Source organism: Anolis sagrei, chromosome 13 (assembly GCF_037176765.1).
Source record: "Anolis sagrei isolate rAnoSag1 chromosome 13, rAnoSag1.mat, whole genome shotgun sequence".
Classification (NCBI taxonomy): Eukaryota; Metazoa; Chordata; class Lepidosauria; order Squamata; family Dactyloidae; genus Anolis; species Anolis sagrei.
In genome coordinates, this window is record NC_090033.1 from 15,868,078 (window position 1) to 15,895,955 (window position 27,878).

General features: G+C 45.2%; 1 protein-coding gene across 1 annotated transcript; it reads right to left on the bottom strand.

The window, feature by feature from the left end:
• Nucleotides 1-17,437: 17,437 nt before the first annotated feature.
• On the bottom strand, nt 17,438-27,675 carry LOC137097783 (guanylin-like). Its single transcript, XM_067472915.1, has 3 exons — nt 27,575-27,675; nt 20,018-20,201; nt 17,438-17,936 (listed from the first exon to the last, which is right to left on the bottom strand). The coding sequence occupies exons 1-3, from the start codon at nt 27,644-27,646 to the stop codon at nt 17,872-17,874; spliced, it is 321 nt and encodes a 106-aa protein (XP_067329016.1). The 5' UTR covers nt 27,647-27,675; the 3' UTR covers nt 17,438-17,871.
• Nucleotides 27,676-27,878: the final 203 nt, after the last annotated feature.

Genomic DNA, 27,878 nt, shown 5'->3' on the forward strand with positions numbered 1-27,878 from the left:
TAATATATTATTATTATTATTATTATTATTATTATTAATATTAATTATATTATTATTATTAAAATAAATACAAATAAATATAGTTTCCGTCAAAAGAAACTATCCAGTGACATCTCCAAGCAGGGTTGAGTTGAAGGTGTCTCTATCCTGAGAATGAATGTTAACGGCAAGGGCCCAATGCAATGGGAGTTGCAGTTTCCCAAGGACCTCTCTGCCGAAAACGCACCAAGCGACGACTCCCCGGCAACCAAAGCAACTTAACGTGCTACAACTCAACAGTGTAGATGCAGCATTTGGGAATTGAAGGAGAAAGCTTACCAGGCTTTGGAGTCCCTTCATGTTTGCCATCTCTGCGGACTTGCAATGTGCGAGTAGCCCGGGGTCGGAGGGTTTTATGGGCTGCCGGATCTGGCTACCGTGTGTAAATGGAGCTACTGCATTTCCTGTTGGGCTGCATTTCTTCCCCGGTGACATTTGGCGACAAGGAAGCCCTGCCTACTCATTGCCCTCCACCTTGGGCTTCTCTTTCGCCATATTGACCTCCAGCCGAATAGAGGAGCGGAAGGACGCCATTCAAAGGTCAACGTGAGAAGATACCCTTGGTGAAGGTGACTCGGACAATGGCATACGCAGCACGCTTATCCCATGTGCCAATGGCGCCAAATTGGGAGGGATAGCAAAAACCCTGGAGGACATGCTCCAGATCCAAAGCTATCTTCACTGTTACGCTAGGTAACACGACTTTTACTACTAGGTTACACATTTCACTTCCTAATTGGGTCTAGCATAAAAATATGGGGAAAGTTTATGAATCGTAGAGTTGGAAGAGACCCCAAAGGCCCTCCAATCATAGAATCCTAGAGTTGGAAGAGACACCAAGGACGATGAAGTCATAGAATCCTAGAGTTGGAAGAGACCCCAAAGGATATCTGGTCATAGAATCCTTGATTTGGAAGAGACACCAAAGGTCCTCCAGTCATAGACTCCTAGAGTTGGAAGAGACCTCCAAAGGCCATCCAGTCATAGAATCCGAGAGTTGGGAGAGACTTCCAAAGGAATCCAGTCATAGAATCCTAGAGTTGGAAGAGACTTCCAAAGGCCATCTAGTCATAGAATCCTAGAGTTGGAAGAGGTCCCAAAGGCCATCCAGTCATATAATCCTAGAGTGGGGGGAGACCTCCAAAGGCCATCCAGTCATAGAGTTGGAAGAGACCTCCAAAGGCTATCCAGTCATAGAATCCTAGAGTTGGAAGAGACCTTCAAAGGCCATCCAGTCATACAATCCAAGTGTTGGAAGAGACTTCCAAAGTCCATCCAGTCATAGAATCCTAGGGTTGGAAGAGACCTTCAAAGGCCATCCAGTCATACAATCCAAGTGTTGGAAGAGACGTCCAAAGGCCATCCAGTCATAGAATCCTAGAGTTGGAAGAGATCCCAAAGGCCATCCAGTCATAGAAACCTAGAGTTGGAAGAGACCCCAAAGGACATCCGGTTATAGAATCCTAGAGTTGGAAGAGACCCCAAAGGCCATCCAGTCATACAATCCAAGTGTTGGAAGAGACTTCCAAAGGCCATCCAGTCATAGAATCCTAGAGTTGGAAGAGATCCCAAAGGACATCTAGTCATAGAATCCAAGAGTTGGAAGAGACCCCAAAGGACATCCGGTTATAGAATCCTAGAGTTGGAAGACACCCCAAAGGCCATCTAGACATAGAATCTTAGAATTGGAAGAGACCTCCAAAGGTTATCTAGTCATAGAATCCTAGGGTTGGAAAAGACCCCAAAGGCCATCCAGTCATAGAATCCTTGATTTGGAAGAGACACCAAAGGCCATTTTGTCATAGAATCCTAGAGTTGGAAGAGACCTCCAAAGGCTATCTAGTCATAGAATCCTAGAGTTGGGAGAGACCTCCAAAGGCTATCTAGTCATAGAATCCTAGAGTTGGAAGAGACCCCAAAGGCCATCCAGTCAAAGAATCCTTGATTTGGAAGAGACCCCAAAGGTCCTCCAGTCATAGAATCCTAGAGTTGGAAGAGACCCCAAGGGCGGTGAAATCATAGAATCCTAAGAGTTGGGAGAGACCCCCAAAGGCATCTAGTCATAGAATCCTAGAGTTGGAAGAGACCTCCAAAGGCTATCTAGTCATAGAATCCTAGAGTTGGAAGAGTCCTCCAAAGACCATGAAGTCATAGAATCCTAGAGTTGGAAGAGACCCCAAAGACTATCTATAGAATCCTAGAGTTGGAAGAGACCCCAAAGGCCGTCCAGTCATAGAATCCTAGAGTTGGAAGAGACCTTCAAAGGCCATCCAGTCAAAGAATCCTTGATTTGGAAGAGATCCCAAAGGCCATCCAGTCGTAGAATCCTAGAGTTGGAAGAGACTCCAAAGGCCATCCAGTCATAGAATCCTAGAGTTGGAAGAGACCTCCAAAGACCATGAAGTCATAGAATCCTAGAGTTGGGAGAGACCCTAAAGGTTATCTGGTCATAGAATCCTAGAGTTGGAAGAGACCCCAAAGGCTTTCAGGTCATAGAATCCTAGAGTTGGAAGAGACCCCCAAAGGCTATCTAGTCATAGAATCCTAGAGTTGGAAGAGACCCCCAAAGGCCATCTAGTCAAAGAATCATAGAGTTGGGAGAGACCTCCAAAGGCTATCTAGTCATAGAATCCTAGAGTTGGAAGAGACCTCCAAAGGCCATCCAGTTATAGAATCCTTGATTTGGAAGACACCAGAGGCCATTTAGTCATAGAATCCTAGAGTTGGAAGAGACCACCAAAGGCTATGTAGTCATAGAATCCTAGAGTTGGGAGAGACCCCAAAGGACATCCAGTCATAGAATTCTAGAGTTGGAAGAGACTCCAAAGGCTATCTAGTCATAGAATCCTAGAGTTGGAAGAGACCCCAAAGGCTATCTAGTCATAGAATCCTAGAGTTGGAAGAGACGTCCAAAGGCTATCTAGTCATAGAATCATAGAGTTGGAAGAAACCCCAAAGGCCATCCAGTCATAGAATCCTAGAGTTGGAAGAGACCTCCAAAGGCCATCTAGTCATAGAATCATAGCATTGGGAGAGACCCCCAAAGGCCATCCAGTCATAGAGTCCTAAAGTTTGAAGAGACCCAAAGACCATCTAGTCATAGACTCCTAGAGTTGAAAGAGACCCCAAAGGTCATCCAGTCATAGAATCCTAGAGTTGGGAGAGACCCCAAAGGCCATCTAGTCATAGAATCCTAGAGTTGGAAGAGTTCCCAAAGGTCCTCCAGTCATAGAATCCTAGAATTGGGAGAGACCCCAAAGGCCATTCAGTCATGGAATCCTAGAGTTGGAAGAGACCCCAAAGGCTATCTAGTCATACAATCCTAGAGTTAGAAGAGTTCCCAAAGGCCATCTGATGATAGAATCCTAGAGTTGGAAGAAACCCCAAAGGCTATCGTCATAGAATCCTAGAGTTGGGAGAAACCCCCAAAGGCCATCTAGTCATAGAATCCTAGAGTTTGAAGAGACTACAAAGGCCATCTAGTCATAGAATCATGGAGTTGGGAAAGACCCCAAAGGCCATCCAGTCATAGAATCCTAGAGTTGGAAGAGACTCCAAAGGCCCTCCAGTCATGGAATCCAAGTGTTGGAAGAGACCTCAAAGGCCATCTAATGATAAAATCCTAGAGTTGGAAGAGACTTCCAAAGGCTATCCAGTCATAGAATCCTAGAGTTTGAAGAGACCTCCAAAGGCCATCCAGTCATAGAATCCTAGAGTTTGAAGAGACCCCAAAAGCCCTCCAGTCATAGAATCCTTGAGTTGGAAGAGACCTCCAAAGGCCATCCAGTCATAGAATCCTAGAGTTTGAAGAGACCCCAAAAGCCCTCCAGTCATAGAATCCTTGAGTTGGAAGAGACCTCCAAAGGCCATCCAGTCATAGAATCCGAGAGTTGGAAGAGACCTCCAAAGGTCATCCAGTCATAGACTCAGAGAGTTGGAAGAGACCCCAAAGGACATCTGGTCATAGAATCCTAGAGTTGGAAGGGACCCCAAAGGCTATCTAGTCATACAATCCTAGAGTTAGAAGAGTTCCCAAAGGCCATCTGATGATAGAATCCTAGAGTTGGAAGAAACCCCAAAGGCTATCGTCATAGAATCCTAGAGTTGGGAGAAACCCCCAAAGGCCATCTAGTCATAGAATCCTAGAGTTTGAAGAGACTACAAAGGCCATCTAGTCATAGAATCATGGAGTTGGGAAAGACCCCAAAGGCCATCCAGTCATAGAATCCTAGAGTTGGAAGAGACCTCCAAAGGCCATCCAGTCATAGAATCCTAGAGTTGGAAGACACCCCAAAGGCAGTCCAGTCATAGAATCCTAGAGTTGGAAGAGACCCCAAAGGTCGTCCAGTCATAGAATCATAGAGTTGGAAGACACCCCAAAGGCCATCCAGTTATAGAATCCTAGAGTTGGAAGACACCCCAAAAGCTATCCAGTTATAGAATCACACAGAGCCCCCATGATCCACTCTACATCCTGGTGCGGTGTGGAGGAGTTTGGACCATTAATGATGAGACTTGAAGTACCTCCATTCACTTCCTGAGACCACTGCAACCCACATCGATGACTGATCAAGACCAAACTTGGCACACAGAGCCCCCAGGACCCACTCTACATCCTGGTGCAGTTTGGAGGAGGATGTCTCATGGACAATGGGACTTACATATGGGAGTTTTAGTTCACTCACACCCACTAAACTTATCCGACATTAGATCTAGACTAAACATGGAGCACAGACAAGCAATGCCTTTCTCAAAAAACCTGGGCACTGCTGGGTCCCCCAAGAATAGAGCATGGGGAGCATGACTTCCATGGATCTAGGCACTAGGCTCCTATTTATGCAGGCCAAAATCTCATTGGCTTTTTTGGCCGCCGCATAACATTGGTGGCTCATGTTCTCCTTCCTCCACACATCCTTCTCTCGAGCCAGGCCTCACCCCCCATTTTCATAGAATCATAGAATCAAAGAGTTGGAAGAGAACTCATGGGCCATGCAGTTCAACCCCCTGCCATGCCCATGCCCATGTCTCTTTGCATTTCCTTTTTTCTGCCTAAGTGGAGTCTCTTGCCATGTGTCCCTCTTGAACTTCATTGTGATAGTTTTGGCCAACCATATCTTTCCTCTGTGAAGATCATTTTGAATTCTGCTCCTGTCTTCTGGAGTATTGACTATTCCCAAATTAGTGTCATCTACAAACTTGATGATCTTGACTTCTAACTCTTCATCAGTCATTAATGAAGATCCTGAGCAGGACCAGGCCCATAACCCTGCTGATGGCACTCCACTCGTCACTTCTTTCCAGGATGAAGAGGAAGCATTGGGGAGAATTACCCTCTGGGTTCATTCTCTTAACCAATTACAGATCCACCTCACTGTAATTTTGCCTAGCTCACATTGGACTTGTGTCCAATATCATGGAGGACTTTGTCGAAGGAAGGCCTTCCTGTAATCCAGATATGCTCCATCCAAGGCCTTCCCCACATCTACCCAGCTTGTCACTCTCTCGAAAAAAGAGATCAGATGAGTCTGGCATTGTTTTTGATGAATCCATGTTGACTATTAGCGATGACCACATTCCTTTCTAAGTGTTTGCAGACCACAGAACCCCCCATGACCCGCTCTACATCCTGGTGTGGTTTGGAAGAGGATGGACCATGGATGATGGGACTTGCATATGGGAGCTTCAGTTCATCCGCACCAAGTAAACCCAGCCAACATTAGATCTAGACTAAACTTGGACCACAGACAAGCAATGCTTTTCTCAAATAATCCGGGCACCGTGGGGTCCCCAAGCTAATAATAATAATAATAATAATAATAATAATGCAAATTTATTGGGTTCAATTGTAAAGCGAGTCCCTCGCTATCCCCAACTCCAGAAGTGCTTCAGGACATTGTGACACATGGGCTGTGACTCACATCTCCTTCCTTGCCTATTGATGTGAGCAATCCGGAAGGCAATTTGGGTTTGCATAAGAGAGGGGAATTATCCGGGACGCCAAGCTTCCCGGGGGCCTCCTTCTCTCACGATTCTAATGTCAGCCTGTGATCTTCCATGAGTCATACATGCTCCCTGGCTTCAAGGCATCGCCCGCCTATGGGGAAGTGTGTGTATGTTCTGCATCCCAGTAACTAAACTTACCGCATTTGCTTCCTTGCCTGGACCGCTTTGAGTCCAGAGGCATGCCTGAAGACCCTGGCGTGTGCACCAAAAGTCACCTCTTCTCCTGACTTTCTCCTCAGCCATTGGGACCATGAGAGAGAGAGAGAGAGAGAAAGAAAGGTGGAGATGCCCACCTTTCCTGAAGGTAGGCAGCTGGAGGGTCTCTCTCTCTCTCTCTCTCTCTCTTGTTCCCAATGGCTGAAGAGAAAGTCAGGAGAAGAGGCAACCTTTGGTGCACACGCTGGGGTCTTCAGACATGCCTCCGGACCCGAAGTGGGCCAGGCGTGGCAGCTCTGCCCCTTGGCCCACCCGCAGATTGGGGAGAGGAGAGGAGGCGGGTGGAGCGCCGGGGGATCGGGAAAGGGAACCGGTCATGGGGAAGGGATCGAACACGGAGAACGATTGAGCACCGGCTCTGCTCGCGCTCCCGGTGGCCGGGTGGAGCAGGAACGAGAGGGGCGAGGCGAGGCTCAAGGGCCCGGCCCCTTTGGGAAGAGGATCGCCCGGCAGCGAGGCAAGAAAGCCGAGGCTCCCCCCGGACTGCTAGGGCTGTTGTGAGCTGAGGGGGCGCTCCTCAAGTGGCGGTCGAGGGGCATTTACAGAGGCGCCCCTGCGCTCCTGGGAAAAAAAAGTGTTCTGCGACTGCTTACTTTGCGTAATGGATGAGCCGCCCCTGCCTGAGTCTGAGCTATGGCCTCTTGGCACATCTTCACAATTTACACGTAATTGCTTTTATTTATTTCGTGTCAAAAGCATTGAATCATAGAATCAAAGAGTTGGAAGAGACCTCCTGGGCCATCCAGTCCAACCCCATTCTGCCAAGAAGCAGGAATGTTGCATTCAAATCACCCCTGACAGATGGCCATCCAGCCTCTGTTTAAAAGCTTCCAAAGAAGGAGCCTCCACCACACTCCGGGGCAGAGAGTTCCACTGCTGAACGGCTCTCACAGTCAGGAAGTTCTTCCTCATGTTCAGATGGAATCTCCTTTCTTGTAGGAGAAGAGGTGACTTTTAGTGCGCACGCTGGGGTCTTCAGACATGCCTCCGGACCCAAAGTGGGCCAGAGGGAGAGAGAGAGAGAGAGAGAGCCCCTCCGGCTGGAGTTATCTCCCACTTCCTCCTTTGTTTTTGCGCCTACCTTCAGGAAAGGTGGGCATCTCCACCTCTCTCTCTCTCTCTCTCTTGATCCCAATGGCTGAGGAGAAAGTCAGGAGAAGAGGTGACTTTTGGTGCACACACCGGGGTCTTCAGGCACGCCTCCGGAGCCAAAGCGGGCCAGGCAAGGGAGCAAGTGCGGCAAGTGTAGTTACTGGGATGTATAGTTCACCTACAATCAAAGAGCATTCTGAACTCCACCAATGATGGAATTGAACCAAATATGGCACACAGAACTCCCACGACAAACAGAAAATATATATCAATGATTGGTTGGTTGTGGCACACAGAACTCCCACGAGAAACAGAAAATATATATCAATGATTGGTTGGTTGTGGCACACAGAACTCCCATGACGAACAGAAAATATATATCAATGATTGGTTGGTTGTGGCACACAGAACTCCCACGAGAAACAGAAAATATATATCAATGATTGGTTGGGGAAGGGGGGTGCCAAAATACTGTTTGCTTACCGTTGAAAATTACCTAGGGCCGCCTCTGGCGCTGGGTCATCATTTAGCTTTTTGGGTTTTTAAGTCCCTTCCGCTTTGTTTTGGGAGGTGATTGTGAGCGACTGTCACTCATTGATCTGTTGGGGGTGTAGTGTCCAAATTTCGTGTCAATTCGTCCAGTGGTTTTTGAGTTCTGTTAATCCCACAAAAGGAACATTACATTTTTATTTATATAGATTTCAAAAACTAAATGAAATCACCTTTTCTACACAGTACTAGTCAGTAGTCACCTTCCTTTGTAAATGCATTTTTCTTGGAGTCATACCAACTTTTTAATGCCATCAGCAAAGATAAAATTACACTCCTCAGTGGGGACTCTTGCCCATATACGAGGGTTGAATGAAAAGTAATGCCTCCACCTTCGTAACTCCTCAACAGATGGCAGTCATTGAATTCTTGGCAGCAGAAGGATTCTAAGATTAATTGGCCTTTGGGGTGTCATCCAACACGAGGATTCTATCACTAAATGCCTATGAGGTCTCTTCCAACTCTAGGATTCTATGACTGGATGGCCTTTGGGATCTCTTCCAACTCTAGGATTCTATTACTGAATAGCCTTTGGGGGCTCTTCCAACTCTAGGATTCTATGACTGGATGGCTTTTCGAGTCTCTTCCAATCCTAGGATTCTATGACTGGATGGCCTTTGGGGTCTCTTCCAAGTCTAGTGTAGTATGACTGGATGACCTTTGGGTCCTCTTCCAACTCTAGTGTACTATGACTGGATGGCCTTTGGGGTCTCTGCCAACCCTAGGATTCTATGACTGGATGGCCTTTGGGGTCTTTTCCAACTAGGATTCTATGACTGGATGGCCTTTGGGGTCTCTGAACTCTAGGGGTCTATGACTAGATAACCTTTAGAGGTCTCTTCAAACTCTAGGATTCTATGACTAGATAGCCTTTGGAGGTCTCTTCCAACTCTAGGATTCTATGACTGCATGGCCTTTGGGATCTCTTCCAAATCAAGGATTCTATGACTAGATAACCTTTGGATTCACTTCCATGACCTTTGGGGTCTCCTCCAACTCTAGGATCCTATGACTGGATGGTCTTTGGGGTCTCTTTCAACTCTAGGAGTCTATGACTAGATAACCTTTGGAGGTCTCTTCCAACTCTAAGATTCTATTACTAGATAGCCTTTGGGGTCTCTTCCAAGTCTAGTGTAGTATGACTGGATGACCTTTGGGTCCTCTTCCAACTCTAGTGTACTATGACTGGATGGCCTTTGGGGTCTCTGCCAACCCTAGGATTCTATGACTGGATGGCCTTTGGGGTCTTTTCCAACTAGGATTCTATGACTGGATGGCCTTTGGGGTCTCTGAACTCTAGGGGTCTATGACTAGATAACCTTTAGAGGTCTCTTCAAACTCTAGGATTCTATGACTAGATAGCCTTTGGAGGTCTCTTCCAACTCTAGGATTCTATGACTGCATGGCCTTTGGGATCTCTTCCAAATCAAGGATTCTATGACTAGATAACCTTTGGATTCACTTCCATGACCTTTGGGGTCTCCTCCAACTCTAGGATCCTATGACTGGATGGTCTTTGGGGTCTCTTTCAACTCTAGGAGTCTATTACTAGATAGCCTTTGGGGTCTCTTCCAACTCTATGATTCTATGACTAGAAGGCCTTTGGGGTCTCTTCCAACTCTAGGATTCTATGACCGGATGTCCTTTGTGGTCTCTTCCAACTCTATGATTCTATGACTGGATGGCCTTTGTAGGTCTCTTCCAACTCTAGCATTCTATGATTAGATAACCTTTGGAGGTCTCTTCCAATTCTAAGATTCTATGACTAAATGGCCTTTGGGGTCTCCTCCAACCCTAGGATTCTATGACTGGGTGGCCTTTGGAGTCTCTTCCAACTCCAAGATTCTATGACTAGATGGCTTTTGCCATGTTTCTGTATGGCATCTATTTAATCCAGAACTTCTAACATTTAGGGAGACATCCTCATGGCACATCATTCAAGATATTGACGGAGTTGAACTTCTCTTGAGCTACTGGTTGAACAAAACGTTGGACCTAGCATTGGTCTTGGCTAAAGTGGCTGGGATGAATGGGAGTTGTAGTCTAAGCACATTGAGTAGCAACTAGAGATGGTTCTTGTGTCTTTAAACCTTGCCTAGAAGAAGGCATTCCCATAGGTATTGCTGGATACCTGGTTATGTAAGGGGAAGTGTGCATTTCCTTGAGTTCCAACACTTGTACAGGAGCCATCTCCAACTCTTCACCATCCTAGACATTTGGAGATCCCCCATTGAGGGCTGAAAGGAAATGCTTGGCTGTGGATCGGCAAGTTGAACTGGTTTGGCCGTAGCCGTTGGACACCTCTCCTGTGGCCACGGGGGCAATTGCACCACGGGCCCCAAATAGGGAGTTTCGGTAATCTATGGCCCAATGAAAGCGCACAGCACTCGCATTCCTTCGCAGTGTTGTCTGCCCTTGGGCTACACTGAAATTCTCTAGTTATACCGTGTAAGAAAATTTGAAAAAAAAAGTTCTATTTCTGGTTTGAAAGTGTTGTTCCTTGTTTCATCGTGCAGTTCTTACTCCAAAAACGTTGTGTTTTGTGCCACAAACAAGGTCGAATTGGTTGAGATTCGATGATGAGATATTCATCATCGGTTTCATCCAGGGATTCCTGGATGAAACCAATTTCCTGGACCCTTCGCAGTCTGGTTTCAGGCCTGGTCACGGTACCGAGACGGCCTTGGTCACCTTGGTGGATGACCTCCAAAGAGAGTTTGACAGGGGGAGTGAAGGAATGAAAAATGAAGGAAACACTGAGCAGCATTCCATGGACACAGATACTAAAAGACAAGGGAGTTACGGATGGATGTTAATTTCTCAAGAGTGAAATACTCAAGGCACAATTGCAAACCGTGACAACAAAGAGAAAAAATAGGACAAGTGCAGAATGGATGTCCAAAGAACTTCTAACTATGCTAAGACACAAAAGAGACATGCATAAGAAGTGGAAAAAGGGAGAAATTACCAAAGAAGAATTCAAAAAAATAGCCAACACCTGTAGGGAAAAGGTCCGCAAGGCTAAAGCACAAAACGAGCTCAGGCTTGCCAGGGACATTAAAAATAATAAAAAAGGTTCAGCAGTGGAACTCTCTGCCCCGGAGTGTGGTGGAGGCTCCTCCTTTGGAAGCTTTGAAACAGAGGCTGGATGGCCATCTGTCAGGGGTGATTTGAATGCAATTTTCCTGCTTCTTGGCAGGGGGTTGGACTGGATGAGGTCTCTTTCAACTCTTTGATTCTGTGATTCTGAGTGTGACCTTGTTGATTCTCCTGGACATCTCAGCAGCTTTTGATACCATCAATCATGGTATCCTTCTGGGATGGCTCTCCGGAATGGGTCTTGGGGGTACTGCATTGTCGTGGCTCTGGTCCTTTCTGGAGGGCCGCACCCAGTTGGTGAAGCTGGGGGAGACCTACTCGGACCCCTGGCCCTTGACCTGTGGGGTCTTGCAAGGTTCTATTCTTTCCCCCATGGTCTTTAATATCTACATGAAACTGCTTGGTGAGGTCATCTGGAGTTTTGGAGTGCATTTTCATCTCTATGCAGATGACACGCAACTCTACTACTCCATCCATCCCAGTATCTCCAACTCTGACCAACTCTGATACCAAGTTCAACCCATAGTCCATCCATCCCAGTGTCTCCAGCTCTGACCAGCACCTTCTCATACCAAGTTCAACTCTTAGTCCATCCATCCCAGTATCTCCAGCTCTGACCAGCACCTTCTGATACCAAGTTCAACCCTTAGTCCATCCATTCCAGTATCTCCAATTCTGAACAGCACCTTCTGATACCAAGTTCAACCCTTAGTCAATCCATCCAAGTATCTCCATCTCTGACCAGCACCTTCTCGTACCAAGTTCAACTCTTATCCATCCATCCCAGCATTGCCACCTCTGTCCAGCACCTTCTGATACCAAGTTCAACCCTGAGTCCCTCCATCCCAGTGTCTCCAGCTCTGACCAGCACCTTCTGATACCAAGTTCAACCCTTAGTCCATCAATCCAAGTATCTCCAGCTCTGACCAGCACCTTCTGATACCAAGTTCAACCCGTGGCCCATCCATCCAAGTATCTCCAGCTCTGTCCAGCACCTTCTGATACCAAGTTCAACCCTGAGTCCATCCATCCCAGTATCTCCAACTCTGACCGGCACCTTCTGATACCAAGTTCAACCCTTAGTCCATCCATCCCAGTATCACCAGCTCTGTCCAGCACCTTCTGATACCAAGTTCAACCCTTAGTCCATCCATCCCAGTATCTCCAGTTCTGTCCAGCACCTTCTGATACCAAGTTCAACCCTTAGTCATAGAATCATAGAATCAAAGAGTTGGAAGAGACCTCATGGGCCATATAGTCCAACCCCCTGCCAAGAAGCAGGAAAATTGCATTCAAATCACCCCTGACAGATGGCCATCCAGCCTCTGTTTAAAAGCTTCCAAAGAAGGAGCCTCCACCACACTCCGGGGCAGAGAGTTCCACTGCTGAACGGCTCTCACAGTCAGGAAGTTCTTCCTCATGTTCAGATGGAATTTCCTGTCTTGTAGTTTGAAGCCATTGTTCCGCGTCCTAGTCTCCAAGGAAGCAGAAAACAAGCTTGCTCCCTCCTCCCTGTGGCTTCCTCTCACATATTTATACATGGCTATCATATCTCCTCTCAGCCTTCTCTTCTTCAGGCTAAACATGCCCAGTTCCCTGAGCCGCTCCTCATAGGGCTTGTTCTCCAGACCCTTGATCATTTTAGTCGCCCTCCTCTGGACACATTCCAGCTTGTCAATATCTCTCTTGAATTGTGGTGCCCAGAATTGGACACAGTATTCCAGATGTGGTCTAACCAAAGCAGAATAGAGGGGTAGCATGACTTCCTTAGATCTAGACACTAGGCTCCTCTTGATGCAGGCCAAAATCCCATTGGCTTTTTGTGCCGCCACATCATATTGTTGGCTCATGTTTAACTTGTTGTCCACGAGGACTCCAAAATCTTTTTCACACGTACTGCTCTCGAGCCAGGCATTTTCCCCCATTCTGTATCTTTGCATTTCATTTTTTCTGCCAAAGTGGAGTATCTTGCATTTGTCACTGTTGAACTTCATTTTGTTAGTTTTGGCCATTCATCTCTCTAATCTGTCAAGATGGTTTTGAATCCTGCTCCTGTCCTCTGGAGTCTTGGCTATCCCTCCCAATTTGGTGTCGTCTGCAAACTTGATGATCCTGCCTTCTAGTTCTTCATCTAAGTCATTAATAAAGATGTTGAACAGGACCGGGCCCAGGATGGAACCCTGCAGCACTCCACTTGTCACTTCTTTCCAAGATGAAGAGGAAGCATTAGTGAGCACTCTCTGTGTTCGTCCACTTAACCAATTCCAGATCCACCTCACTGTAGTTTTGCCTCGCCCACATTGGACTAGTTTCCTTGCCAGAAGGTCATGGGGGACCTTGTCGAAGGCCTTCCTGAAATCCAGGTACGCTACATCCACGGCATTCCCCGCATAGTCCATCCATCCCAGTATCGCCAGCTCTGTCCAGCACCTTCTGATACCAAGTTCAACCCGTGGTCCATCTATCCCAGTATCTCCAACTCTGATCAGCACCTTCTGATACCAAGTTCAACCCTTAGTCCATCCATCCCAGAGGACAGGAGCAGGATTCAAAACGATCTGGACAGATTAGAGAGATGAATGGCCAAAACTAACAAAATGAAGTTCAACAGGGACAAATGCAAGATACTCCACTTGGGCAGAAAAAACGAAATGCAAAGAGACAGAATGGGGGACAATGCCTGGCTCGAGAGCAGGACGTGTGAAAAAGATCTTGGAGTCCTCATGGACAACAAGTTAAACATGAGCCAGGAATGTGATGTGGCGGCAAAAAAAGCCAATGGGATTTTGGCCTGCATCAAGAGGAGCCTAGTGTCTAGATCTAGGGAAGTCATGCCCCCATGCTCTAGTCCGCTTTGGTTAGACCACTTTACCTGGAATATTGTGTCCAATTCTGGGCACCACGATTCAGGAGATATATTGACAAGCTGGAATGTGTCCAGAGGAGGGCAACTCAAATGATCAAGGGTCTGGGGAACAAGCCCGAAAAATGAAGGAAACACTGAGCAGCATTCCATGGAAACAGATACTAAAAGACAAGGGAGTTACGGATGGATGGGAATTTCTCAAGAGTGAAATACTCAAGGCGCAATTGAAACTGTGCCAACAAAGAGAAAAAATAAGAAGCCAGAATGAATGTCCAAAGAACTTCTAACTGTGCTAAAACAGAAAAGAGACATGCACAAGAAGTGGAAAAAGGGAGAAATCACCAAAGAAGAATTCAGGAGCGGCTTAAGAAGCTGGGCATGTTTAGCCTGAAGAAGAGAAGGCTGAGAGGAGATATGATAGCCATGTATAAATATGTGAGAGGAAGCCACAGGGAGGAGGAGGGAGCAAGCTTGTTTTCTGCTTCCTTGGAGACTAGGACGCAATGGAACAATGGCTTCAAACTACAAGAGAGGAGATTCCATCTGAACATGAGGAAGAACTTCCTGACTGTGAGAGCCGTTCAGCAGTGGAACTCTCTGCCCCGGAGTGTGGTGGAGGCTCCTTCTTTGGAAGCTTTTAAACAGAGGCTGGATGGCCATCTGTCAGGGGTGATTTGAATGCAATATTCCTGCTTCTTGGCAGAATGGGGTTGGACTGGATGATGGCCCAGGAGGTCTCTTCCAACTCTAGGATTCTATGATTCCTCTTTCTCTCATTTCTTCCTTCTCTACCTATTCTTGGACTGCAACTCCCAGCAGTCCTCCTGATCTACCTACCTACCTTCCTACCTATCTATATCTAATCTATATATCTGGAGGATTTCTGGGAGTTGGAGTCCAGGAATAGGAAATTGGAAATATGAAGGGATTGGGATGCTGTGATGTATCAGAGAATAATGCGTGCAGATCCCAGTAGAGTGGCCTTTTGCAGCTGGCAGATGGTAATCTTGTCAGCGCTGATTGTGTTTAAGTGCAGGCCAAAGTCTTGAGGCACTGCGCCCAGTGTGCCGATCACCACTGGGACCACCTTGACTGGCTTCTGCCATAGTCTTTGCAGTTCAATCTTAAAATTCTCATATTATTATTATTGTTATTATCATTCTGACACAAAACCACAGTATGTCACAGAAAACGAGATCTATATGCTGGATTTTGTATCACAAAATCACAAGTAGAACACTTCCCAAGCGTCTAGAACTGTGTGATGTATTTTCAAATGATGCTATTATTATTATTATTATTATTATTATTATTATTATTATTATTATTATACAGGAAAAAAAACACTTGCAAACGAGTAAAAGACATTTTTCCAAATGTTGTTACATAGTGTAATGTTGATAGTGCTAGAAGAATGGGATTCACTTGATCTCCGCATGTTCTTAGAGCCACATTTCTCCAGATATCCAGTAGAGGGTAGCAAAACCACATTGGATCCATGCTCAGCAAAACAATGGGACTAGGCTTGGGCGGTTTCGTTTGTTAATTTCGTAATTTGTTATTAATTCGTATGTAAATTAGCTTACGATCCAATATTGAGACATGCAGGAATAGTGTGAGGAGTAAATTAGATTCGAAACAATTTTTTCAATTTATTCCGTAATTATTTCGTAATTATTTCGTAATTATTTCGTAATTATTTCGTAATTATTTCGTAATTATTTCGTAATTATTTCGTAATTATTTCGTAATTATTTCGTAATTATTTCGTAATTATTTCGTAATTATTTCGTAATTATTTTGGCATGTCTGGTGCAAGTTTTATAGTTGTTGTGTGTTTTATCACACCAACAGTCAACAACAGAGGGAGAGGGAAGCTTCAGAAGTTCCCCCTGTCCCATTTGGAGGTTTTTTTAGCATATTGCGCAATTGCGTCCGCCATTAACGAATCGATTCGTAATTATACGAAATTTCGTAAATTTCGAAATTTTTAAAAGGAAAATTTCGGAATTCTTTAAAAAAACGAAACGCAATGGATCCCTAAAAACAAAACTAGTTTAGAACCAAATTTTTCCGTGGTTACCCAAGCCTACTTGACAGTAGTGAGATAACGTGTTCTCTGGCTGTGGGAAGAAGATGGAGGATCCTGTTACAGCCAGAGGTCTGATAAGCAGATGTTCTGAAATTGTTTATGCTGTGCTTTGTAGTTCCTGATTATAGCCTGCTAAGAATGGATGTGTGTAGATGTGCTTAGTAAACCTTGTGTTATTTGCAACTGTAAAATTGCAGAGTCCTGATTTTTGGAGTCCTGTGTCTGTTGATCTAGCAACCTCCTCCGCTGCGCATATACCCCCAAATTCTCTGACATTTGAGGCTGCGCAGGGCCCAACAGGCAACAGGCCTGCTTCGTTTTGTCCTCCCACCCACCCTGCACTTTAATGTTTTTGTTCAGTGTTGCAGTTGTTGCTCGTTATCTGTTCGTCACAACTCTGGTTGGCATGTGGCATGGGCCCTGGATCTGGTTCATTCCTCCGAAATCGGAGTCAGTGAGTGAAATATATGGACCAAGTCTCCGAAAGTTCCCCCTTCCTATGCGAGGTACCCCGGGGCCGGGGAGGGAACATCCGGCGGTTTCCAGGAATGCCGTGTTTTGTGGCCCGGTATTGTGCCGGTGGGCCCCCTGTTGGACTAATTAGGTATCGGTCAGCAGCGGGCTGATCGATCTTGATCCAGAACCCATGCCTGGCAGCCAAACCCTTTTTGTCCTGTAACCAATAAATTAAGTTGTGGCCATTTTTACTCCATCTTTGTGTTTGTGTCATTTCTGGGTACTGCGGGCGGGAGAAGTGTCGCCCATCCACACGCAACAAAGTTTTTGCAGTATAATAAACCTTTCCCGTATGTTTATGATAGCACCAGGAACAAAAAAATATATATCATGCTTTCATAGTGTTATTTTCTGGTAGATGAAGAGAAGGTGCTTGATGACTTTCAATGGGTACTGAATGTGTACAAAAAGCCACCCAACTTAAATTCTGTGGAATACGAGTTCTTCATAGATGTTTATTAGGCCTGGGTAACAACGAAAAAATTTGTTTCTAAACTCGCTTCGTTTTTAGGGGTCCATCGCGTTTCGTTTTTTTAAAGAATTCCGAAATTTTGCTTTTAAAAATTTTGAAGTTTACAAAATTTCGTAAAATTACGAATCAATTCATTAATGGCGGACGCGATTGCGCAATATGCTAAAAAAAACTCCAAATGGGAGAGGGGGAACTTCTGAACTTGCACCAGACATGCGAAAATAATTACGAAATAATTACGAAAAAATTTCAAAATAATTACGAAATAATAACGAAATTATTACCAAATAAATTGAAAAAATTGTTTCGAATCTAATTTACTCCTCACACTATTCCTGCATGGCTCAATATTGGATCGTAAGCTAATTTAAATATGAATTAATAATGAATTACGAAATTAACGAACGAAACCGCCCAAGCCTAATGTTTATGTTATGGAATGATTTGGAATTTTCTCCAAGGGTCGCCATAACTCAAAGTTTACTTGACACCATTTAATAGGATTTAGGGCAGAATGGCCCCTATTTTAATGGGTATTCCATTTTAGAATAACAACACACACAATAGATAATGCAAACCTGAGCCATGATACCCATTGACCCTCCCCCAAAATATCATAGACCATTGCTACCTAAGCTGGAAGCAGAAGGCAAGGAAAGAGAGGGAAACTTCACGACACCATTTCCATCAAAGTTCATGGTCATAACACTTCCTTCTGGGGCAAAGCTGCCTTGTTTCCATACGAAAGAGTCCTTGCATTGCAAAGCGTGGTGTGACTATTCCATCTCTTTCTGCGTATCGGACGGATCTTCGGAAAGTCAAAGCTCTTCCATCTGAGAGGGATGAAGCAGAGGCATCAAGGACAGGAAAGGCCGGACATCGGGATCCTCATTGAAGCCAGAAGAAATGGTGGGGAGATGTCACTCCTTAGCAACCGGAGCAGGCCACATTCGCACAGATCTCGCAGACAGCGGACTCTCTGGCGATGCTCACTGCAGTCAAAAGAAGGAGGACAAATGGTTTCAGAAGGAGGCTCTAACCCTATTATTATTATTATTATTATTATTATTATTATTATTATTATTTGAATAGATGGATTTGTTCTATGGCATATGTACCTGGGGCAGTAACAAGAACTGATAGGTATCATAGATAGATCTGCTTATTGATTAGTTTAATAATAGTAATAATAATCTATATAAATAAAAATGTAATGTTCGTTTGTTATACAATCAGAACTCAAAAACCACTGGGGGAATTGACACCAAATTTGGACACTAGACACTATCTCGAGCAAACTATGTTCTCCACTCACAAAACCCCCAAAAAACACTTCTCCTCAGAAAGACGTCCAACTTAAGCCTCAGGGAGGGAGGGGGGAGGGAAGGAGTGCACGTGCATGGCCAGCCGGCTCCCACGGGAGGAGGCTCTCTGTTCAGGAGCTGGAGGAAAAGCCCTCATCCCCACAGGCCTGCCTTAAAATATCTCTCCAGACCCGACTAATCTACCGCCAATGGGATGGATTCGGGAGAAAGGAAACTCTGCGGAAGCAAAAGCAAAAAAGGCTTGGATAGATCAATAGGCCTGATAATTGATCCTACACCTCTATTCTTTCTTAGGCAGACCACATCTGGAATATTGAGTACAATTCTGGGCATCACAATTGAAGAGAGAGGTTGACAAGCTGGAATGTGTCCAGAGGAGGGCAACTCAAAGGATCAAGGGTCTGAAGAACAAGCCCTATGAGGAGTGGCTTAAAGAGCTGGGCATCTTTAGCCTGAAGAAGGCTAAGAGGAGACATTATAGCCATGTATAAGTATGTGAGAGGAAGTCATAGAGAGGAGGGAGACTAGGATACAATGGAGCAATGGCTTCAAACTACAAGAAAGGAGATTCCATCTGAACATTAGGAAGAACTTCCTGACTGTGAAAGCCGTTCAGCAGTGGAACTCTCTGCCCTGAAAGCTCATTTTTGAAGGCTTTTAAACAGCAGTTGGATGGCCATCTGTCAGGGGTGCTTTGATTTTCCTGCTTCTAGGCAGAATGGGGTTGGACTGGATGGCCCACGAGGTCTCTTCCAACTCTAGGATTCTATGATTCGTTATAATAATTAATAATAATAATTAATTCCTGGTTGTGATTTTCTGGTGCTGAACAGAATTCTGGGAAATGTAGGTTCGGGCAGGGCCTTTTGCATTCTCTGGCATAGGGCTTCTTGCCTTCCCAAACTACAATTCCCAGTGAACTCTGTGCTTTCCCAGTGAACTCAAGGCGAGACGAAAGGCAGCCTTTTTGGCTTTGCTTCGCTTCCTTGCGCCAGACATGAAACTAACATTGGGAGGCATCAGAGGTTGACAAAATGCAAATGGAAAAGGGTGAGTTTTGATTCTTAAGTTTTTGGTCTATTCGTCGGATGTTATGAAATTAACAAATTTGATCCGAGTTACGATGACTAATTGCACACGCCTAATATATACATTATATATAATATAGTATAGTATCTAATATTATAAACATTCATTGGGGCTCTACTGCCATGTACCTAGTTGTGGGAGCAGACAAGATGTTTTGGGGCTGGAACAAACTACAATTTCCAGAAATATGTGCTTTCCCAGTGAACTCTGCTTTCTCCCTGCTCAAGGCGAGACGAAAGGCAGCCTTTTTGGCTTTGCTTTGCTTAGTTGTGGGAGCAGACAAGATGCCTTGGGGATGGAACAAACTAAAATTACCAGAAATATGTGCTTTCCCAGTGAACTCTGCTTACTCCCTGCTGCTTCCCTCTCCTCAAGGCGAGACGAAAGGCAACCTTTTTGGCTTTGCTTTGCTTCCTTGTGCTGAATATGAAACTAACTTTGGGAGGAGACCGAGGTTGACATAATGCAAATGGAAAAGTATTGGATGAGTTTTGATTCTTAAGTTGTTGGTCCACGTGTCGGATATTATGAAATTAACGAATTTGATCCGAGTTACGATGACTAATGAAAAAATCGCACACGCCTAATATATACATTATATATAATATAGTATAGTATCTAATATTATAAACATTCCTTGAGGCTCTACTGCCATGTACCTAGTTGTGTGAGGACAGGAGATGCTTTGGGGCTGGAACAAAGTGGCCTGATCTCCGTGGGCAGCTGTGGGTTGGCACACACATACACAACCCGGTTGAAGCGCAGGCGAGGATTGAGGGGAGTGGCATCAATGAGGGACTTCAACTGCTTCACGGACTCCAAGGAGAACGAGAAGTCGTCCACCTGCAGAAGGAACAAGAAAAGCGGAACACACTGAGCTGCTGTTCTCAGGCATGTCGAATACATACTGCATTGACTCAAGTCTAATACCTCATCAAATCTAATGCGCACCCCCAAGTTTGTTCAAACACTTATCATACCTCTGAACCAATTTTAAAATACCCTCTTCATAAAAACTTGCCGCCTACTCCGAAAACCAAGAGTTCACTCAAATCTTTGGTTTTTGTGGTCCTCTGTTAGGAGTTTCGGGACCCAACGGGAGCACAGTTTCCTAAACTTTAGGTGTTCAGAAACAATGTTGTAAAGCACTGATCTTGACATGTCAGGAAATTCATTTGAGAGACCTGTTATTGTGAAGTGCCTGTTCTCATGAATCCTCGCTTCAACTGAAACCACCAAATCGTCTGTAATCAAAGAAGGGCGACCGGAGCGGATCTCATCATGGATGTTGTCACGGCCATCTTTGAATTGTCGTACCACTTACGCACTTTGCTTTCACTCATAACAGTATTACCGTACACTTCACAAATCTGTCGATGAATTTCTGCAGCAGGCAGGTTCCTTGCTGACAAAAACCGTATCACTGAGCGAACCTCACATGCTGAGGGTGAGTTGATAGTCTTAAACATTTTTAAAGCACAGAACAGAACCGTACAGGTGAGCTACAGAGCGGAAACTGAGCACAGTTGTTCCCGAGGCATGCCGGTACACGACGCACACGCTCGTTGAGGTATGCGCGCAAACTACTAGTGTCTACAACAAAACGGACCTTACTTAAAAAATACCCCTCGTACATATATCTACTAGGGCTGGGCAACCACGGAAAAATTTGTTTCTAAACTCGATTCGTTTTTTGGGGGTTTTTGCATTTCGTTATTTGAAAGAATTCTGAAATTTTTCTGTAAAAAAGTTCGATATTTACGAAATTTCGTAATTCGTAAAATAATTACGAAACAATTACGAATCGATTATGAATCGATTCGTTAATGGCAGACGCGATCGCGCAATACGCTAAAAAAACTTCTGAAGCTTCCCTCTCCCTCTGTTGTTGACTGTTGGTGTGATAATTATATTTTTTTTCACTGAGAAAACAAACAGCAATCCTAAAACTTGCACCAGACATGCGGAAATAATAACGAATCAATTACGAATCAATAACGAATCAATAACAAATCAATAACGAAACGAATTGGAAAAATTCGTTTCGTTTTTTAGATGCTCCAGAATGGTTCGTTATCGATTCGTTATAAAAAAATAATGAATTTTTAACGAATTACGAAATTAACGAACGAAACCGCCCAACCCTAATATCTACGGCTGGATGGCTCCCCAAAAATCTGTTGATGTGCAAATCTTTCTGAAACTTCCGGGGATTGATGCCCTTGAACATTGTATACAACTGTAAGGAAGCGTCAATCCCACTGAATGCCACCATAAATATGCGAAGAAGTATTACTGCCACCAATAACTGTAAGGAAGTTCCGAGACTGCCAAATAAAACTGCCACCAATATGTATAGGGACGCTGGTATTAAAGTCTCTGTTTAGGTTGTTAGCGTTGTGAAGTAACTTTGGTAGAGTGGAATGCACCGAACGTAAAATCAATGGAGATGAGGCAGTTTTTCAAAATAACAAAGAGAACAAGTTTATTGTTAAACAAAGCGTATTGTTGCAATATTGAGATGTTTAGCTTGGCATATGCTTGATGGTTACAAAATGGCTTGGTTGAGATACATTCAGGCTTTTGATGTTACAATCTTATAAACTCCTTCTACAGTGAAGCGCTTTATTATTTCAGTGTTCCCTGTTGTGAATATTCTCACTGTTTGTCCTATACCGGATCAAACCACTGATCTCCAGTCTTCCACTACTGGCGATCCTAAAACCCCCTCTGTTAGATTCTTTTTACTCAAAGTAATCTAACGAGGTTTTCCCTTCAGCTCCCTTGCTGAAGAAATATTCACAAACACTAAAAACTAACTGATGTCTACACTGCTTCACTTCTCAGAGTCCCTTCTTGACTCTGCTACTATCTCAGAGTCCTTATCTGACTCTTCTATTTCCCCAGAGTCCTTAACTGACTCTGTTCCTCTTCTCAGGGTCTCTTCCTCCTGACTGAAACTTAACTGCCACTTTCAAACCTTTTTCTCTTTAAGCTCCGCCCACCTCCTCTTCTGCCTTGTCTCCATGGCAACCTATCTCTCACAGCTAGGCCATGGCAACCAATGTAAAACACAAATACAGATATTAACACATTATAATAAACACTTTATAATAAACATATCTCTACAACAACATTGTAATCTTGAACATTGTATAAAAAATTCAAGGAGATTGCTCTTGTAAATCTATATAAATAAATAAAAATGTAATGTTCGTTTGTGGGATGAACAGAACTCAAAAATCGCTGGAAAATTGACACCAAATTTGGACACAAGACTCCACACAAAGCAATCTATGCCCTTTACTCAATAAAACCAAAAAATTTAACTTTAACCCTCCCAACCAAGAATTCATAACAGCGCATGTGCGAGTGTCCCCTCCCCCCCCAGTGAAGGAAAATCCGTTGCATGCTCGCAATCCCAATGGGCCCCTTCTTCTTGCCGCAGTCTCAGGGTGCCTTTCCTATGACCCTGCCTGCGTGCCCAACCGGCAAACAAGCGGGAAGGCACCCAGCAGCCACGGCAGAAAAAAGGGGCTGCGCTGGGTGAGCGAGGCCTGCCTCCAAAGCACCTCCATCCCGCCTGCTCCGCTCCTGGCGGTGAGGGTCCCTTCCTGCCAGCGCCCAGGCAAGAGGTCAAGAAGGGAAGGAAGGGGAGAGAAGAAAGGAGAGAAAGAAAGAGGGAGGGAAAGAAAAAAGTAGGAAAGAGAGTAGGAGGGATGGAAGCGAAGAGCAAAGGAAGGAAGGAAAGAAAGAGGGAGAGAAGGAACAGGGGCGGCTCGTCCATTACGCGAAGTAAACGGTCGCAGAACACTTTTTTTGCCAGGGGCGCAGAGGCGCCTCTGTAAAAGCCCCTCGACCGCCACTGGAGGAGCGCCCCCTCAGCTCACAACAGCCCTAACAATCCGGGGGGAGCCTCAGCTTTCTTGCCTCGTTGCCGGGCGATCCTCTTCCCAAAGGGGCCGGGCCCTTGAGCCTTGCCTAGCCTTTCTCATTCCTGCTCCACCCGGCCACCGGGAGCGCGAGCAGAGCCTGTGCTCAATCGTTCTCCGCGTTCGATCCCTTCCCCATGACCGGCTCCTTTTCCCGATCCCCCGGCACTCCACCCGCCTCCTCTCCTCTCCCCAATCCGCGGGTGGGCCAAGGGGCGGAGTCGCCACTCCTGGCCCACTTCGGGTCCGGAGGCGTGTCTGAAGACCCCAGTGTGCGCACTAAAAGTCGCCTCTTCTCCTGACTTTTTCTTCAGCCATTGGGACCGAGAGAGAGAGAGAGAGAGAGAGAGAGCCCCTCCAGCTGGAGGTATCTCCCACCTCCGCTCCCTCCTTTGTTTTTGCGCCTACCTTCAGGAAAGATGGGCATCTCCACCTCTCTCTCTCTCTCTCTCTCTCTCTTGGTCCCAATGGCTGAGGAGAAAGTCAGGAGAAGAGGTGACTTTTGGTGCACACGCCGGGGTCTTCAGGCACGCCTCCGGACCCAGGCAAGGGAGCAAGTGAGGCAAGTGTAGTTACTGGGATGTATAATTCACCTACAATCAAAGAGCATTCTGAACTCCACCAATGATGGAATTGAACCAAATATGGCACACAGAACTCCCACGAGAAACAGAAAATATATATCAATGATTGGTTGGGGGGGGGGGGAATACTGTTTGCTTACCTTTGAAAATTACCTAGGGCCGCCTCTGAGAAGGAAGAAAGGAGAGAAAGAAGGAAAAGAAAAGGGAGGAGGAAGGGAGGGAGGAAAGAGAGAAGGAAAGGGAAAAAAGGAAGGAACGAAGGAAAGAGGGAGAGAACGAAGGAAGGCAAGAGAGAAAGAGGGAGGGAAGGTTGGCCACAACACCTACCAACCCAAGGAGTGACCATCACTCAAAAATTGAGTTTGTTATTTGGGAGTTGTAGTTGCTGGGATTTCTAGTTCACCTACAATCAAAGAGCATTCTGAACTCCTCAAATGATGGAACTGAACCAAACATGGCACACAGGACTCCCATGACAAACAGAAAACACGAGAAGGGTTTGGTGGGCATTGACCTTGAGTTTGGGAGCTGTAGTTCACCTACATCCAGAGAGCATTGTGGACTCAAACAATGACGGATCTGGACCAAACTTGGCACGAATACTCCATATACCCAAATGAACACAGATGGAGTTTCAGGGAAATAGACCTTGACATTTGGGAGTTGTAGTTGCTGGGATTTCTAGTTCACCTACAATCAAAGAGCATTCTGAACTCCTCAAATGATGGAACTGAACCAAACGTGGCACACAGGACTCCCATGACAAACAGAAAACACAAGAAGGGTTTGATGGGCATTGACCTTGAGTTTGGGAGCTGTAGTTCACCTACATCCAGAGAGCATTGTGGACTCAAACAATGATGAATCTGGACCAAACTTGGCACGAATACTCCATATGCCCAAATATGAACACAGATGGAGTTTCAGGGAAATAGACCTTTCCATTTGGGAGATGTAGTTACTGGAATTTATAGTTCACCTACAATCAAAGAGCATTCTGAACCCCACAAATGACAAAATTGGGGCAAACTTCCTACACAGAACCCCCATGACCAACGAAAAATACTTAAGGCCATGGAGTCCAAGTCCCTTCACCAGGGAAAGAAAACATAATCAAGCCTGACAAAGAGCTATCCTCAAGGCGAGACGAAAGGCAGCCTTTTTGGCTTTGCTTTGCTTCATAGAATCATAGAATCATAGAATCAAAGAGTTAGAAGAGACTTCATGGGTCATCCAGTCCAACCCCGTTCTGCCAAGAAGCAGGAAAATCACATTCAAAGCACTCCTGACAGATGGCCACCCAGCCTCTGTCTCAAAGCCTCCAAAGAAGAAGCCTCAACCACTCATAGAATCATAGAAACATAGAGTTGGGAGAGACCAGGTGGGTCATCCAGTCCAACCCCATTCTGCCCAGAAGCAGGAAAATTGCATTCAAAGCAACCCCGACAGATGGCCATCCAGCCTCTGTTTAAAAGCCTACAAATAAGGAGCCTCAACCACACTCTGGGGCAGAGAGTTCCACTGCTGAACGGCTCTCACAGTCAGGAAGTTCTTCCTCATATTCAGATGGAATCTCCTTTCTTGTAGTTTGAAGCCATTGTTCCATTTGTTATATACATTACTATATATTTGTTATATATATTACTATATAATATAATGTTACTATTATATACTACTATATTAAATAGACTCATAGAATAGAGTTAGAAGGGACTCTACCATGGTATTGGGGGAGAACAGACAGGAAGGAAAGAGAGAAGGAATGAGGGAAGAAAAAAGGGAAGGAAACAGGGAAGGAAGGAGACAAAGGAAGAAGTAGAGAAAGGGGGAGGGAAGGAAGGAAGGAGGGAGGGAAAGAAAGAGGGACGAAAGGAAGGAGAGAAGGAAGGAAGGAAAGAAAGAGGTACTGAAGGAAAGGAGAAGAGAAAGTAGAAAGAAAAGAAAAAGGGGCGGAAAGGCAGGAAAGAGGGAAGGAAGGAAGGAAGGAAGGAGAAAAGGAAATAAAAAGTGAACGAACGAAGGAAAGAAGGAAGGAAGGAGACAAAGGAAGTAGAGAAGGGGGTGAAGGAAAGAGAGAAGCAGGGAGGGAAAGAAGGAAGGAGGGAAGATAAGAGGGAAGGAAAAAAGGAGAGAAGGAAGGAAGGAAGGAAAGAAAGAGGTACTGAAGGAAGGGAGAAGAGAAAGTAGAAAGGAAAGAAAAAGGGGAGGAAAGGCAGGAAAGAGGGAAGGAAGGAAAGAAGGAAGGAAGGAAGGAGGGAAGGGGAAAAGGAAATAAAAAGTGAACAAAGGAAGGAAAGAAGGAAGGAAGGAGACAACGAAAGAAGTAGAAAAGGGGTGAAGGAAAGAGAGAAGGAGGTAGGGAAGGCAGGATGGAAGAAAAGAGGGAAGGAAGGAAGGAGAGAAGGAAGGAAGGAAAGAAAGAGGCACTGAAGGAAGGGAGAAGAGAAAGTAGAAAGGAAAGGAAAAGAGGAAGAAAGGCAGGAAAGAGGGAAGGAAGGAAGGAGAAAGGAAATAAAAAGTGAATGAAGGAAGGGAAGAAGGAAGGAAGGAGACAAAGGAAGAAGTAGAGAGGGGGGAAGGAAAGAGAGAAGGAGGGAGGGAAAGAAGGAAGAAGGGAAGAAAAGAGGGAAGGAAGGAAGGAGAGAAGGAAGGAAAGAAAGAGGTACCGAATAAAGGAAGAATAGAAAGTAGAAAGGAAAGAAAAAGGGGAGGAAAGGCAGGAAAGAGGGAAGGAAGGAGAAAAGGAAATAAAAAGTGAAGGAAGGAAGGAAAGAAGGAAGGAAGGAAGGAGACAAAGGAAGAAGTAGAGAAAGGGGGAAAGGAAAGAGAGGGAGGGAAAGAAGGAAGGAGGGAAGAAAAAAGGGAAGGAAGGAAGGAAGGAGAGAAGGAAGGAAGTAAAGAAAGAGGTACCGAAGGAAGGAAGAATACAAAATAGAAAGGAAAGAAAAAGGGAAAAGGGGAGGAAAGGCAGGAACGAGGTAAAGAAGGAAGGAAGGAAGGAAGGAAGGAAGGAAGGAAGGAAGGAGAAAAGGAAACAAAAAGTGAACGAAGGAAGGAAAGAAGGAAGGAAGGAGACGAAGCAGTAGAAAAGGGGGTGAAGAAAAGGGAGAGGGAGGGAAAGAAGGAAGGAGGGAAGAAAAGAGGGAAGGAAGGAAGGAGAGAAGGAAGGAAGGAAAGAAAGAGGTACCAAAGGAAGGAAGAATAGAAAGTAGAAAGGAAAGAAAAAGAGGAGGAAAGACAGGAACTAGGTAAAGAGGGAAGGAAGGAGAAAAAGGAAATAAAAAGTGAACAAAGGAAGGAAACAGGGAGGGAGGGAGAGAAAGGGGGAGGGAAGGAAGGAAAGAGAGAAGGAAGGATGGATGGAACCAAAGAGCGAAGGAATGAATGAAAGAAAGAGGTAGAGAATGAAGAAAAGAGAGAAAGGGGAAGGAGAAGAAAAAGGAGGGAAGGAATAGGTAGGTACCTCTCTTTCATAATAGACCAGATAGCTACCTCTGCTTCGAAAATTCTTACTATAATCCACAGCAACGTGTGGCAGGGCACAGCTAGTATGAAAATAAATATAGCATCCCTACTTTGTGGATTTTCACTTTTCGCGGGTGATCCTGGAATGTAACACCAGCGATAAGTGAGGGAACACGGTATGCTCTGAGCTATAGCCTTCTCCCTCATCTTGGGAGGCGGCCAGGACTCATCTTACCTTGACGGTGACCCCGTCGGAGAAGGCGACCAAGGAACACAAGCAGACGGCTGCAACCAGGTAGGCGTTCATGATGAGCTCGGTCCTGAGGCCTCCCTTGGAATGAGACTGTTGGCTAGACAGCCGCCGAGCTGGATTTTTAAAGGATTCATCGCCTGGTTATTGAATAACTACGGTATCATGGCACAGGCTTGGACGGTTTATGGTCTCTCATCGCTGGAGATTGTAAAAGCAGCGATGGCAGATTGCCATGGGGATGACAGTGGGGGAAACAACTCAGAAGATCAACAAGGAGTGCTGTTGC

What these genes read in the sequence shown, in the direction of transcription:
- LOC137097783 (XM_067472915.1), bottom strand. Translation starts at nt 27,646, where the DNA reads ATGAACGCCTACCTGGTTGCAGCCGTCTGCTTGTGTTCCTTGGTCGCC. An exon ending in CCGACGGGGTCACCGTCAAG is followed by an intron (nt 20,202 to 27,574) that starts GTAAGATGAGTC and finishes TTCCTTCTGCAG; the next exon opens with GTGGACGACTTCTCGTTCTC. An exon ending in TCCTGTCCTCACACAACTAG is followed by an intron (nt 17,937 to 20,017) that starts GTACATGGCAGT and finishes TTTTGACTGCAG; the next exon opens with TGAGCATCGCCAGAGAGTCC.